Below are 14,660 nucleotides of genomic sequence, written 5' to 3' on the forward strand. Positions count from 1 at the left end.
TAACATTGATTTGGAAAAGCAGCAATCTCGACCCCGCAAGACGTAGCTGCGGGCAAATATTCACAGCGCATTTACGTACAGTAGTTCAAAGCTAGGTGCAAAGAAAACGCCTGCGCACATGTGTTTCATAATTGCGGTTACAGCGACGTTCTACACGTGAATTTCGCAATGGTTTTCGTGCAGTGTTGAAGGATTAGGCCTGCAGCGTAACGTCTGTCGGAGTCCCTACTTCTGCTTTGAAGCGTAATACACAGAGTTATGCGTTAACCTAATCTGAATAGGCATCTCACATGTACTTGTTTTTTTTATTTCTTTATCTTTCTTTATTGAATATAGTGCCTAGTTGAAGCCCACCTCAAAAATGTCTAACAACTGATTACAAAAACCAAGTCTCTGCTGAGTAGCAGTCTTCTGAAACTGCTATTATGAAAATAATTTCTATATTGTCTTGTGGAAGAAGGGAGATGATAAAATGTCATACTTGTAAATGGCTGTAGGTATTCGAACTTATAATATATAGGAGGAGGAAGAAAGTTTAAGCGGAAAGACAGGGACGTTAGCCAGTTCTTGAACTGGCTGGCTACCTTATCATAATATATAGAGCTTCTACGTGTGCTATGAGCTCACGAGTTATATCAATGATATATTTGTGCTTTTATCCCGTTAGTAAATGTGTGGGCTTTACTGCTGCTTTCGATATCGGAGGCGATTACCATCTCCCCACTTTTCTGCCCTTTCGAAATAAGCCCATATTTAACTTCATCAGTCGCCTATATAATTTCGGGAGAATAAAAATGTCAAAGTATTTCCGCAAGCGTGAGGCTACGTACATGCGATAGCATCAATTATAGTTCCACAGTTTGGATCTCCGCTGATAGTAAGCATATTCGAGCTTTTTTTTTCCGGGTGAGTCGCTTGTCGTGTTTTTTTTGGGGGGGGGGGGAGATTATTGTGATTTTCCATGCAGATAAGATTTATTTTAGTGGTCATAACTTTCGCCAATAGTGCATTCGCATGCTTCAACGCCAGGCGCGATTCTATGCTTCTGCTACGCAGCATTACATGCATTAAATAGACTCCTCCTGCTCGCTGTGGTGGTGCAGCGGCTAAAGTGTTCGGCTTTTGACCTCAAGGTTGCAGGATCGGTCGCAGCCGCGGCGGTCACATTTCGATGAAGGCAAAATGATAGAGGCCCGTGTACTGCGCGAACACCAGATTATCAAAATTTCCGAATCCGATACGGTGTCTCTCGTAATTTCGCCTCCATCGAAAATGCAGCCACCGCAGCCAAGTATCTAGCCGAATACCTTGACACCCCAAATATTGCAGTTTCAATAAGTGTCGTGGCTGTGTGCTGGAACACCTCTTGCCACGACACTTATTGAAACTTCGATTCGAGTAAGAATCGAACCTGGGTTCGATTCTCACTCGAACCGAAGATTTTTTTATTATTTATTTTGGATGCATCTTGATTTTTCTGTCACGGGCAACGCTGATTTTCACCTCACAACCAACAACGCCGACCCCGGTACTTCTTCGAAACGAACTCTGACATCACCGCGTTAACAGCACATACAAAGGTATTACCCGTGAGCTAATCTCTGTCAGGATGGGCAGGACCCTTTGCGTGACAAGATACGGCTGCCAAATTTACTCTCCGCTCGAGCCACGATCATGTTACCCACGTGCGCTTTCACTCTTACATTGAACGTAGGACGTGCTGGCCGATGTTATCGACTTCGAATTTATACAGAACGTCACGGCAACGGCGAAAATTTGCCGGGAGTGTCTATTTATCATGGCATTGAAGAATACGCAAGTGACATGTAGCTGGACAGAACAAACGAAATGCTGTTAGCCGCATCTAGCGGCAAATAGAGTAATTATCTTCTCAAATATCATTACCAGAGCAAGGCTGTCAGTGATAAAATTACGGGCTACGCTAGAACATTCGTGATAAAACTTTCTGCTTCTCTATACATGCTACATGAGAGAGTGTGTGTGTGAATGAAACAAGGAATTGGCAAAGAGCCCTCTTCTCAATTTTATGTTTAGACACAACCATATGAAACCAGCAAAAACATATTGGCCTTTATTTCTACTCTTTAACTCAAGCTTAAAAAAAAAAAACGAAATGCATGTAGACCACATACCAGGCATCTCGTGGCATTTTTACTGAGATTTCAAAAAAAAAAAAGACCATGTCGTCTAAAAAAAAAAAAACATATCAATGTTAGTCATGTATACTTACAAGTATTTTTTCCATTACTAACTATTAATTTTTTAAACATTTGGTTAGCTTTCGTTTCTAACTTGAAATACATATCCATTACAAAGTTGCAGGCTGCCCAAATAACCTTGGAATCAAGCGTTTGGTATCTGACACTGAAACTAGCTCTTTTTTTTTTTCTGAGAAAACACAAGTACATGGTATACTCAATATATTAAACAGATATGTGCCCTGGTTTCACTATTTATTAAAATAATATCTGGGGTTTTACTTCCCAAAACCATGATATGATTATGAGAGACGCCGTAGCGGAGGGCTCTAGATATTCCGACCATTCTTAATATGCATTGATATCGCACGGTACTCAGACCTTTACCATTTTGCATCCATTAAAATGTGGTTCCAACATTTAAATCCTTCCCTATACTTTATTGCTCATTGTGTGAATAACATTGAGCTGATTCGCTTGCTTTTCATCGCCGTTCTATTCCTATTAAAATTATAAATTTTTTTTACTGTTATTCCTGTTAGGACTTTTATAATGATCCACAATTGGTTTATGTTATTGTTTGTATGAAAATTGTGCAAATTCGTGTATCTATTCCTTTTATGCTCCCCTTACACAATGCTGTGTTGGGTCTGTAAGGTATTCAGAATAAATGAATAAATAAATCATGTGCTAAGCTTTATGCTGATTTTGAATTATGCACTTTTTAATTTGTTATACCTTACATCACATGTAGTGTATATGCATACTTTGTGACGTAAGTAGTGTGTGTGTGTCCATTGTTTGTGGTGTCTGTTCATCCCAGAGCTTTTTTTGACCCTTTGTGTAATGCTAACCTTTTAACTGTTTGTCCTCAAACACAATTCTGTCTCTTCTGCATCTAAAGTATTTTGTTGAACAAATTAATTTTGAATGTGCAATCACTGGAAGCTCATCTTTGGTAGTCTATTAAAAGAACAATTTCAATGGTTATTATTTATGAACAGTTATTATGTCATTAAAAAAAGGCACAATCACACATCCACTCATAACAGATCTCTAGTTCATAAAAGAGGCAAAACCACATCATAAAAACATTTCACTAAATTGAATTGTACACTGGAAGATTTGTTGAATGAATTGTACAGGGGACAATTCATTGGATGATGTGTGTTTCATCTATCGTTTCCAATTTGAACCTATCGCTGCTTACAACTCTTGATAGCATGGTTTATGCAGAGAATTGTTGCTCTTCCCTGACTTTTCAAAAAGTTTGTCTCGCAAGTCTTACATACTGCTCTTATCACCTGGTCAAAGTTCACAAATCACAGTCTTGTGTTTTTGCCTGAGAGTGCAATCAATCTAACATCTCTAAAACGACTTTCTATATTTTGCTTCCAGAGTGATGACAGCACTGACACAAAGCAGCTCGTGCTGGTATGATGTGCTTGCATTATTTATAGCATGACTAATATACCTCTGCCTGCGTTATCCCGCCTCTTTTTTGTGTGTGCATGCATGTGCCTGTGAAAATGTCTCCTCCCATCACGAATTATGCACTAAAGTTAGAAGGATATTATACATCATGCTGCGATCTTACTTTTATAAAAGGCTTACAGCCACACTCACGAAATTCTCGCAACCTTTTTCGTCCAATCACTTAGGAGGACAACTCTCCCACTCAGGAAACGAGCAGTTTATTGCAAACAAGCTTCAACTACATCAACAGCATTATTGGATCTGGAGTTGTAGGTAAGCAAGATGTCTTGGAAGAAAGCGACCCAGTGCTGTTGCAGCGCAGAGTATGACGGCTGTCTACTGTAACATTACAGGAATCGCGTATGCATTGCAGCAAGCTGGCTTTGGAATGGGACTCATTCTGCTAGTAATGTTTGCAGCTATCACGGATTACTCTCTGTGCATTTTAATCAAGGCTGGCATTAGCACAGGCACCTCAACATATCAGGTTGGTATACACTAACATTTTTCATATCAAGGTGTACTATACGTCTACAGCTCCAGGCTGTTTCTTATCTCAGTGTACCATACGTCTACAGCTCCAGGCTGTCACATCTATCAATAACAACCATTCACAACTTCATCACTCTCTGTCAGTGCCTGATGGGACTGATGTACAGTGCCACTCACTGTTAAAAGTAACATGGCAATTTTATTGTCGCTTGGTGATACTCAATGAAATTTCCTTAAACTTGGTAAGTTTAGGGCCCCTTAGAGGAGAATGTACTTCATTTTCGATGATTAAGAATGACTTAGGAACCTAGTAGATAACGTCAAAACCGATGTCACGATGTCTAGCGCAGAAATTTCAAGGTGGGATCACGACCCGCATATTCTTTTCGTGCATTCCCTTGGTTACCAAGCTTTTGCTCGTGGCAAGCGCAGTGCTTTGGAGATTGTGAAAGAGTAATTTACTAATAGGAGAAAAAATGTTTTTCCAATTATTGTCATATAACATATTCCAATTATTTGTGTTGAAGAGATTTATAAAGTAATAAATGAAAAGCTTGTTCAGTTATGCGAGGTATAACAAAAACTAGCACACACAAGGCTTAAAAAATACCAACTTCTAGATTTACCGGCAAGAAAGCACAACACGGTGCTAAGAAATTGTAATAATTTTCAGGGCTTGAAAAGCCACAATCGCATTAATATTATGAGGCACCCAGCAGTGGATGGCCCTGGATAACCTTACCCACGATTCTTTAACACACACTGCCATGGCACAGTGTGCGATCCTCTAGTGTTTTGCCTCCATCAAAGTGTGACCACCGTAACCATTACTGAACTCTAATTTCTTGCGTCAGAAGTCAGGCATCATAAACACCGTGCCATCGTGGTGGCTGGTGTTATTAAATCGCTACTTTTTAACAGTGGTACTTTATTACCTTACTGTACCACTGAAGCCTTTAACTTGTTATTAAAACAAAAATGTTGTAACATGTTATTAAAACACAAATTTTGTTTTACTCATGCATAGGACCTTGTTCAAGCTGCCTTTGGCCTGCCAGGCTTCTATGTCCTGACCTTCATGCAGTTTATTTATCCTTTCATTGGTACGTACTGAGGCCAAACTTTACATTGTGCTTTCCAAAAGAAAATAATAAGAAGATTGTACTAGTTAGAAGAGATTCCAACATAATGCATGAGCGTATATCACAGCTTGGCCTGTCCAAATGGATCACACAAAAAGACAAGCAGTCTTTTTGTGTGACAATGTATCACGAAACATGACACATTGCACTATCCAGAATGCTCATCAAAAAATGTATCTAAACAATTTCTCAGTTATTCAAACTAGGACACATCACAATACTCAAATATAAAGCAGGGTAGTGGAAAAGCCATAACTAATAGTATCACCATTTTGGAAAACTCTGCCTGTAATAGATGCCACAAAATACATTCACACTCATGCAAACTTTACCAAATGCCCCAGTCAGCGTTAAGTACATGCTAACTTAAATACAAGTACACATTTATACAGAATTATGGGGTAAGAATACAGTAGCACTGTGTTGTCTTGAATGTACCTTTTTTTGTCCATCTCATGTGTGCACTTCCTTCTATTATCATGCTATGAATACAGCAATGTGCAAGTGGTTTGTCTGAAGCAAATGTTGCTACTGGCTTCAATAGCTCAATTGCTGCATGGGTTGAAAATAGAACTATGATGTTGAAGAGGCCCTGAAGCACTTTTTCAAGTAACCAAGGAATAGATTCACTGAAAGAGCTTATTGCCTCACGAATTCAATGGCACAAAATTTTAAGAATCCATCTAGTACGAGCGTAGTTACAAAGATTTGTCACACCCCGAAATCACGTTCTCTCGTCCCGGCGAAAGCGCTGGAGGTTAAGCATGGAGGGATGGCAGAAGCAAAGAAAATACGTCACGTGCGCAGCGTGACCTTGAGCACTTTTTTTCTTTTTTTTCGAATATGTGGCTTTTTCCATGCGATCGTGCGTACACGCGTGAACAAGTCGCGGCCTTCCGCGGCGATCCCTGCAACAACCAAGCGCACCATGTTCAAATCAGCCGATGGCTGATAGATGGCCTTCTACATGCGATTTTTGAGCGTCGCCATTTGAAGAGAGAACAGAACCCAATTATTACCTAACTTTGATCATTTATTGTGAATTCCAGGCCACGTCCTGCACTATAATATTTGGCTCGCGTGTTCTGAGAAGCCTCTACTAGCGATCGGCAGCGTTTCCTGACCATGCTCAACAAGTGTTGCAGGGCCCCTTTAACTGGTATCTGGACATCAAAATTTTTCTCGCAGTCGATTTCAGATTTTAGAAGAAAATGAACTAAAAAGTAAAACCAGTACTATCTGTCAAAAAAAAAAGTGCACACACACACTCTTACACGTATGCACTCACACAAAAAGGTACAACCTTGTGCAAAGCCTAATTTTTTTAAAACCTGACTGATTACCAGAGCATAACAACTTACTTGTATTTTACTCTCAACAGCTATGATCAGCTACAATGTCATAATCGGCGATACAGTCACAAAGGTACTCCTGCGAGTTTTCAGTGGTGAGTATGGGAGAACATGTTGCCCTAGGCCACTGAATTGAAAGGGTTTCTTTTGTTTCATTCTTGCTAAAGGCATTTCTTTGTCGTTTTTTTTCTACAGTGTCACCTGACAGCATCCTCAGCAACCGCCATTTCATTGTTATCATGGCCTCACTGATTGTCACCCTGCCTCTTTCCCTGCACAGAAACATATCGAAGCTCAACAAGGCAAGTGCCAATTGTGCAGATTCAGTATGAGCTCAGCCATCGAATAATTGAATGATTCATTTTTTTACATAACTGAAGAAGCCACAAGAAGCTCACAACTGAAGTCAGCAGTATCAAACAAATACAGCCTTTTGATGGGCCTCTCAAAGGAGACATAAAAAAAATATGCAGAAAGTTTTGCACAAAGTCGCCCAAAGCTTGGCACAGTGAAGATAGATCCTCAAGTCTTTCGGCTAACGCTGGCTGCTGCTATGTTGTAACTGAAGGAAAGTGTCAATTTGAGGGCTCGACTTTTTTCATAGATGCAATATCAATGAGAACTAACAGACAATAACGCCAGGAGAAGCATGGGGGATGTTATTAGAAGTAATTGTACTGTAAATGTTAAGAAGGAAAAGTGACCGAAAAGATAGGTTGCCAATGGCATGATCCGAACCTGCTGGTGGCAAGTCTCTTTGTCTGCTTTTCTTTCTTCAAATAAAAATTACAATTAGTTCTAATAATATTCCCTATGCTTTCATTGGCATTATTGTCTGTTGGTTCTCAATAATACTGGGATGTAACTGGTTCTTTCTAAATTTTTCTATATTATAACTAGATTTTGCTTAGGAATAGACTATCTTCGTTGTGCCGAGCTACGTGTGACTTTGTGCAAACTTTCTGCATTTTTTATCTATTTCAATTTTTTCTTTCATTTTTTATTCCTTCTTTTTCATTTCTTTCCTGCATTTATTTTTTTTATTCTTTGCATGCTATACTTTACTCTCTTCCCTCCTCCTCTGCTTCATCTTCACCCTCACTTTTCTTTCATATCCACTTGCTATAAGGTAGTATACAAAGCTGTGCTATGTTCTGTCAGCGTGCCTGGGTAGCATAGTGATTAAGACGCTTGCCTTTTGATCGTAGGTGCATGTATTAGTGTCACACCGACTCCCGAGAAATTTGTTTTTGCAAACGTTTTTTTCTCCTTCTCTCATTTCCTTGCTGTATGCCCATCCATCTGTAGCCAACTTCTGCGACACATAACTCGTTCATGAATATGTAAGTTTTTAGGGTGAGGACATTATGCTCAGCTAGAACAGCTTCACACTTAAAAACAAAAAGAGGTTTAGCTGTATTATTTAATCACGCTTCTGCTATACAGAGTGTGTCCGTGACATAATTGGCCTTAAAGTTCCTGCACTGACTCTTTACTGATGCCTTTAGTTGCATAAATGAACACAAATATACTTGCTTACATAAGAAATTTTCATACATGAACCAATGCGAAAGCAAGAAAGATGCAAACGTAGTACAAGAATACTACATTGAAGTATTACAGCTTTTCCCTGTGCTTTCCAACAGCTGCATGCACTTAAAGTTCAATTTCTTTTATGCACACACCTTATAGTGTAGACCACGCAATATACAGTTTTTAGTGCACAAGTAATAAATAAAACTGGGATTGAACAAAATGGAATTACGGGACAGTTATCTCTTTGTCTTATTAACGGACCATTGAAAGCTAATAGGAAGTTGTGACGAAAGGAGCACTACAAAGATAGAAATCTGTTTAATTTGCGCTGATTAACGTCTCAAAACTGCATGACAGGTTTATGGCATTGCTGTAGAGCAGGGGACTGAAACTCAGTTCAGCTAGCGGGCATCAGTCGTGCAACTTTGTCCTGCTAGGGCCCAGGCAGTGGAGAAGGTTGAAGCGCGTTGGGGGAGGGGAGGAGATATGACCTAAGTGCCATCTACTGCAAACTGAGTACGAAGACACGGAGACAAATGACTCCCTATTATGTCAATGCAAAGGACTGTCTTTGCCCCCTCCCCCTAAGTCGAAGCACCCTTTCTCCCTATTATGTCAATTTATGGGGGCTATACATGGCCCCCCTTCCCTCATGCACACACCTATGCGAGCATTCACGACGGAAGAAAATTGCAAAATGATTGCTGGCAATACGGCCAGCGAACAAAGCAAAGATGTAATGAGTAGCAACTTTCAATGCTGTACATTCATACTTACTTTGCAGTCTTATGCATCCAGTCTTCACTCGAGAATTAATTCACTCAACTTCCTTCTTTTCTCAACCAGGTGTCGCTGACATCACTATTAATTATCCTCGCCATCCTGACTTTCGTGATTGTGCGGTTAGGAAACTTTGTAGGTGTTGTGTAAGTACTTTTGATTCGGAGATTTCTTAATCATTTTCTTCGTGCACCTAAACATTGAATTTCGGTCCGTTTCAGGCCCACTTCTCCAGAATCTTACTCGTTTGCCAACAGGGGCATCACAAAGGCTATTGGTGTTATCGCATTTGGTAAGCAGTAGTGACGCAACTTGTCAATTGAAGATGCTACAAGCTTTTTTAAACCACATGTATTAAATTCTGACGTATGATCGTATGAGGCGTTGCACAGAATGCGTAGAGACTGAATGAAAGCAGTGAGACATCGCTGCACATGCAGTCAGTAATTTTGTCATTCACACAAGGCTTTTATTTATTTGTGTGTGAGCATTCAGAATACGTCTTAACAGATAGCGGAGTAGATAGGCGACGTGCCCTACCTGTTTTGTTGGACAAGTAGAATTTGGGGAGGCAGAGAGTGCAATAGAAATGCTAAACTCGTGTGTCTAAGATGACATGCGTGGGTGGTTGCCTCTGTTAATAATCCTGAGAGTTCTCATTTTAAGGTTCAGCATGTAGTAATTAGATAGGTTTACAGCAGACTCAAGGAGACAGTGCTGGCGTGTTCTTGTTGCTGTGCACTAAACCTCAATATATGTAGTGCCAACTATCCTACCATTCTGGATCCTGAGATTGCTTTCAAAGTGTTGCATTTGAATACTATAATATGAAATAGAGCGTTGAAAAAGAAATGATAATAAAAAGCAACGCAGGTGAGCTTACTTCCACAGATGCATCCTTGCAGCATACATGTGTCATCACAACTCGTTCCTGCTATTTGCTGCTCTGAAAGACCCAACACAACGGCGATGGAACAAGGTGACCCACATCAGCTTATCGCTTTCCTGCGTCATCATTGTGCTCTTTGGCATCTGTGGTTACGTCTCCTTCCATGTCTACAGCCAGGGTGAGCAAGCTCCGTCGTTTGGCTACTGACAACCACTTTTCTAAAATGTACTTGTAGGCTGATTGGTTTATCATTATGGCATATTGCAGGGGGCACCTGGTGGAACGACAAACACGAAGACAAAATGACAACACAAGCATTTGTTTTGTCCTTTTGTTTGTGTTCACTGTTTCACCTGGTGTGCTGTACCATAGCCCGTATTCCACTTTTCCATAGCTGTGCCCAGAACTATGGAATGGCCACTGAAGAACTATGAAAAAAAGATCTTTCCCATTTTAGTAAATTATTTTTCCTCAATTCCGAGTCACCGTACTTGCCAGGAGAAGGAGCTCGGTAAAGTGGAAAACTTGCAAAAAGAAAATGTTAGTACAGACGCCACCTTGAAATTTCCGCAATGCATCCTATGTTGTTGTAGATTTTCACAGCGTCTACTGAATCCTGTGCCGTTCTTTATCAGTAAAAATGAAGTACACTGTCTTTTGAACGGGCCATGCACTTAAGATATCAAGTTTCAGGAAATTTCGTCAGCCATCATAATCATCATCAGCCAGACCCGCCCATAACAAGGCCTCTCCTGTGTTCCGCCAATGAACCAGATCTTGTGCTTGCTGCTGCTACATTGTACCCACAAACTTCTTAATCTTATCTGCCTTCTACTTTTCTACTGCCTTACCCCTGCGCGTTCCACACACGATCTCGCCCATTATATTCATTACATGGCTACAGGAGATTTGCTGAGCCCCAAATTGGGAAGAGTTTGGGATAAGAGTTAATGAAAAATACCTCAGGTTTCAGTAAACTGCAATTTGCTTATGATATTGCATTGATGGGTAACTCAAGGGACCAATTACAACTCACATTTACTGAATAGGACAAGGAAAGCAGAAGCGCAAGTCTGTAAATTGGTATGCATAAAACTTAAATGAAAGCAAGAGTCTCAGGAAAGAACAGTGCTTTGCGAGAGGTAACGATACTCTGGAAGTTGTAAAGGAATACCTCTACATAGGACAGGTATAACTGCAGAGCCAAACCATGAGAGCGAAGTTACTAAAAGAATAAAGACGGGGTGGATCACATTCGACAAACATTCTCATATCATGAAGTTGACCACTACCCTCAAGAGGAAGGTACAGCTGTATCTTATCAGTATTTACCTACAGAGCAGAAGCAGAAACTTGAAGGCTTACAAAAAGGGCTCAACTTAAATTAAGGAAAACGCAGCGAGGAATAGAAAGAAAAATGACAAAATAGCCTTAAGAGAAAGGAGGTTAGAGTAGGTCAAAGAACAAACAGGTGCTAATGATAGCATAATTGAAATCAAGAAGAATAAATCGACATAGGCTGGGCAATCAGCATGTAGGCAGGATAACCACTGGTTTAATAAGGGTAACTGGCTGAATCCATTGAACCAATGTCACCAAAATATGAAAAATAGACTTCGAAATCTGTGATATAGACACATGCCATTTCTGGCACAAAATTAAAAAAAAAACGGATGCTCTGACCTTGAATTCCTGCTACATTAATAAATCTATGATAGTGAAATTGATGACAGTTCTCAGAGTACAATTTATTAAATCGATATGCTGTTTCACATTAGTGTGGCTTTAGTGTGGCTTTAGGGGTTAAGGGTGTCAACTACTACAGGTGGTTGATTTTTGGTGCTATTGACAATTATTTGTCAAAATAGCTTCCCAGGTAACTTAAGTTGTACAGCGAATTGCATTACGTCTTGATAAGTTGTACAGTAACATATAAAACAAATTGCATTAAGTCTTGCAACAGTTGTCTATACTTTCAAACAAAAACTCCATATATTTGAGATTTAAAATTTTTTTCTGAAGTGCTTAAAAAATGTTTTTAATACAGAAAAGTATCGACGGAAAACTGCTATGGCTATGAATAGTTCCTCAGTGCCTAAAGTCATGGAGGGGAGAGAAGGTCTTAGAGGCATGAAGGCTTCCAGCAAAATTTATTGGGGACTCTGCAACCCCTTTACGTAGTCAGTACTTGTGCACAATTATAATCAAACACAGATATTGACACGCATACAAGGATTCCTTACAACTTTTGTAGAATATTTTTTGGGCAGTAGTGTCCTTGCATTGGTGCTAGGCTATCTATCACAGACTGGCAGCAGTGCGGTGGCTATCAAAAGACAATGTGTTTAAAGGGGGAATTCTGATGCACTTTCGACTACATTGAGATAATGTAGTTTTCCAATAGTATTAACAGTCCTGCAACAGCTAGGATGGTTTACTTTGCTGAGATATTTGTCAACAATTTTAAGTGAACAACAAACAACCTGTCAAAACTGAAACCAAAACAGGGAGTTGCTCCGGGCTGAGTACGCGATGACGTCACGGAATACGCTACATGCCACCACGGCTGGTCGAACCAGGGTATCAACAAAAGCACGCATGCTTCTTCAGTCATGCTAAATGCAAGGATGCGATGTGATTCGACACAGAGTCAAGCTGTGTCAGCCAGTCTGAACTTACCAGTGACAAGTTCAGCCACTATTACTGTTACTATCTGAACACGGAAGCATCGCCTTTTGATTTCAACCCACCGGCGCGTGAAGAAGCTGACACGCCCTACATCAACCTCCTTGATGCTCAGTATTGTGCGTGTTTACTGCAAGACCTGATGGCAACGACAACTAACACGGTATGCAGCCGACAAAACTGAACTGTGCTGTCATTGCAGTCGCCTCGTAGAAAAAAGTGTGCACTGCATCTGTATGCTTGGTGAGGAGGCATTCGAGAAATGGGAGCAGGTTACGTCACATGACCAGGGTGACCGGTGTTTACAAGCGTGATTCTGCAACTGGCTACCAATTTTTGAAATTCATTTTGTAAATAACTGAATGATTTAAGAGGTTGCATAACTTGGCACATATCAGGTATTACCGAAGAGACCATATGTTGATAGTTTTATTGAAGTCGGCTAATAACGAAAAATCGCCTGAGTTTCCCTTTATCTGGGATGTCTCGCCCCACCTGTGCCAGAATGTTGTTTACTAGCAAATGTTCTACCTGCTAATGTCCCACTTCAGGAAGCAGACGATGCAGCAAGCCATTAATGTCAGAATAACTGTATAATACTCAGTCTAAAGATACCTTACAAGCACAGATGATAAACAGTTGCTGTCATTTATGTAGCAAAACTAAAATACCCTTTGACGTCCCGTTTTTGTCACAAACCATTTTGGAAGTGCTACGGCAACTGTGATGAGACTGTCGAATTACAGGCCACAAGGTCACAATTGCGCGTCATGTACCTAATATGTCAAGAATTGTCGTGGTATTATCAGCCAAGTTATACATATGATTTAACAATAAAACTTTGTTCTTGACGCAGAACTGCACCAACTCACTGGTCCCATGTTCTGATGTCCTCCATGGCATGTCTGCGTGATATCTATCTGGGACTTAATGAAGCATGTTATGCTGTCTTAGCACAGAAATATGTGTTATTTGGTGACCTACATCTTTGCCTGAAATTAAGCAATAAGTGAAATAACTTTTGCAGGAGACCTTTTTGAAAACTACTGCAAAGACGATGACCTTGCCAATGTGGCTAGGCTACTTTTCACCCTCACTATAATGCTGACATACCCCATCGAGTGTTTCGTCACGCGGGAGGTAAGAATGTTTCTCTTTTGCATTCGAAAAATCTGTACACACTGGCAAATTCGACAAAAGGATACCGAAAATAGTAACAAAGAAAAGAAGTGCTTACTTTGTGTTGCAATTTCCAGGCAGGCATGCATTCTATACTATTACCTGCATGAAATATTGTTGGTGTGTGTCTAATTCAATAATAGTAGGCTGATTTATGGTCTATAAAAAATGTTTAACTGCCGCTGTTCTCTAACTGTGCAGTGATGCTGTGGCTGTTAATGTTTATCAGAATCATGATTAGGCATGCTCAAGCATTAGCAAAGATAGCTTTTATTGGCCTTTACATAAATACTTTACTTAAACAATAAAAGAATGAGTAATCACAATTCAAATGCCAAAACTAGCAAAATGAAGTAAAAAGTGAATACATCTTATGTCCTGCCTTTTTGAGCAGAAATTGTGCCAACTGTGCGCTGCTGTGAACACCACTTAACCAACTCTTTCACTGTCTTTACACTGCTATAAGAAGCAATGCATCTCCCACTTGTGGTTGAACAGGCAGCTGAACATATAACCTATGCACACTGTTATTGCTGTAACTCAGCCTTGCACTTTTAGTGCAAGCTGCTCATATGCTCAAAAATTTCTTTTGCAGGTTCTAGACAACGCATTCTTCGTGACTAGGTTTCCATCAAACCTGGTGCGGCACATTATCATGACATTGTTTATCGTACTGACAACTTTTGCTTTTTCAACGCTGACTGACTGCCTTGGCATTGTCCTTGAACTCAATGTGAGTGATTTGCATGATACTCTATTTTGTGGGGGACTGGAGATTCTTGCATGATGACTTTTTCAATTTGGCAAATGTATGAATTTGGGTCAGTTTACAAGCCCTAGTAACAAAACCATGTAAGCAAAGAATATGGACATGGAGCAAGATGTAAAAACATAACTAGCATGTATTCAT

At 40.1% G+C, this 14,660-nt stretch overlaps 1 protein-coding gene across 3 annotated transcripts in view; it reads left to right on the plus strand.

The window, feature by feature from the left end:
• The window catches only part of LOC142801983 (putative sodium-coupled neutral amino acid transporter 11), a 49,531-nt gene that overhangs the window by 25,686 nt on the left and 9,185 nt on the right, over positions 1-14,660 (plus strand). For 2 of the 3 annotated variants that reach the window (XM_075887569.1, XM_075887570.1), the window contains 11 exons: positions 3,618-3,653; positions 3,881-3,968; positions 4,049-4,182; positions 5,215-5,290; positions 6,711-6,776; positions 6,877-6,983; positions 9,064-9,143; positions 9,219-9,289; positions 9,903-10,064; positions 13,599-13,711; positions 14,346-14,483. In XM_075887569.1, coding sequence (XP_075743684.1) covers positions 3,618-3,653; positions 3,881-3,968; positions 4,049-4,182; positions 5,215-5,290; positions 6,711-6,776; positions 6,877-6,983; positions 9,064-9,143; positions 9,219-9,289; positions 9,903-10,064; positions 13,599-13,711; positions 14,346-14,483 — 1,071 coding nt within the window. The remainder of the gene's footprint in view (positions 1-3,617; positions 3,654-3,880; positions 3,969-4,048; positions 4,183-5,214; positions 5,291-6,710; positions 6,777-6,876; positions 6,984-9,063; positions 9,144-9,218; positions 9,290-9,902; positions 10,065-13,598; positions 13,712-14,345; positions 14,484-14,660) is intronic. The other variant, XM_075887571.1, reaches the window with a different exon arrangement.

The sequence above is a fragment of the Rhipicephalus microplus genome, chromosome 1, assembly GCF_043290135.1.
Source record: "Rhipicephalus microplus isolate Deutch F79 chromosome 1, USDA_Rmic, whole genome shotgun sequence".
Lineage (NCBI taxonomy): Eukaryota > Metazoa > Arthropoda > Arachnida > Ixodida > Ixodidae > Rhipicephalus > Rhipicephalus microplus.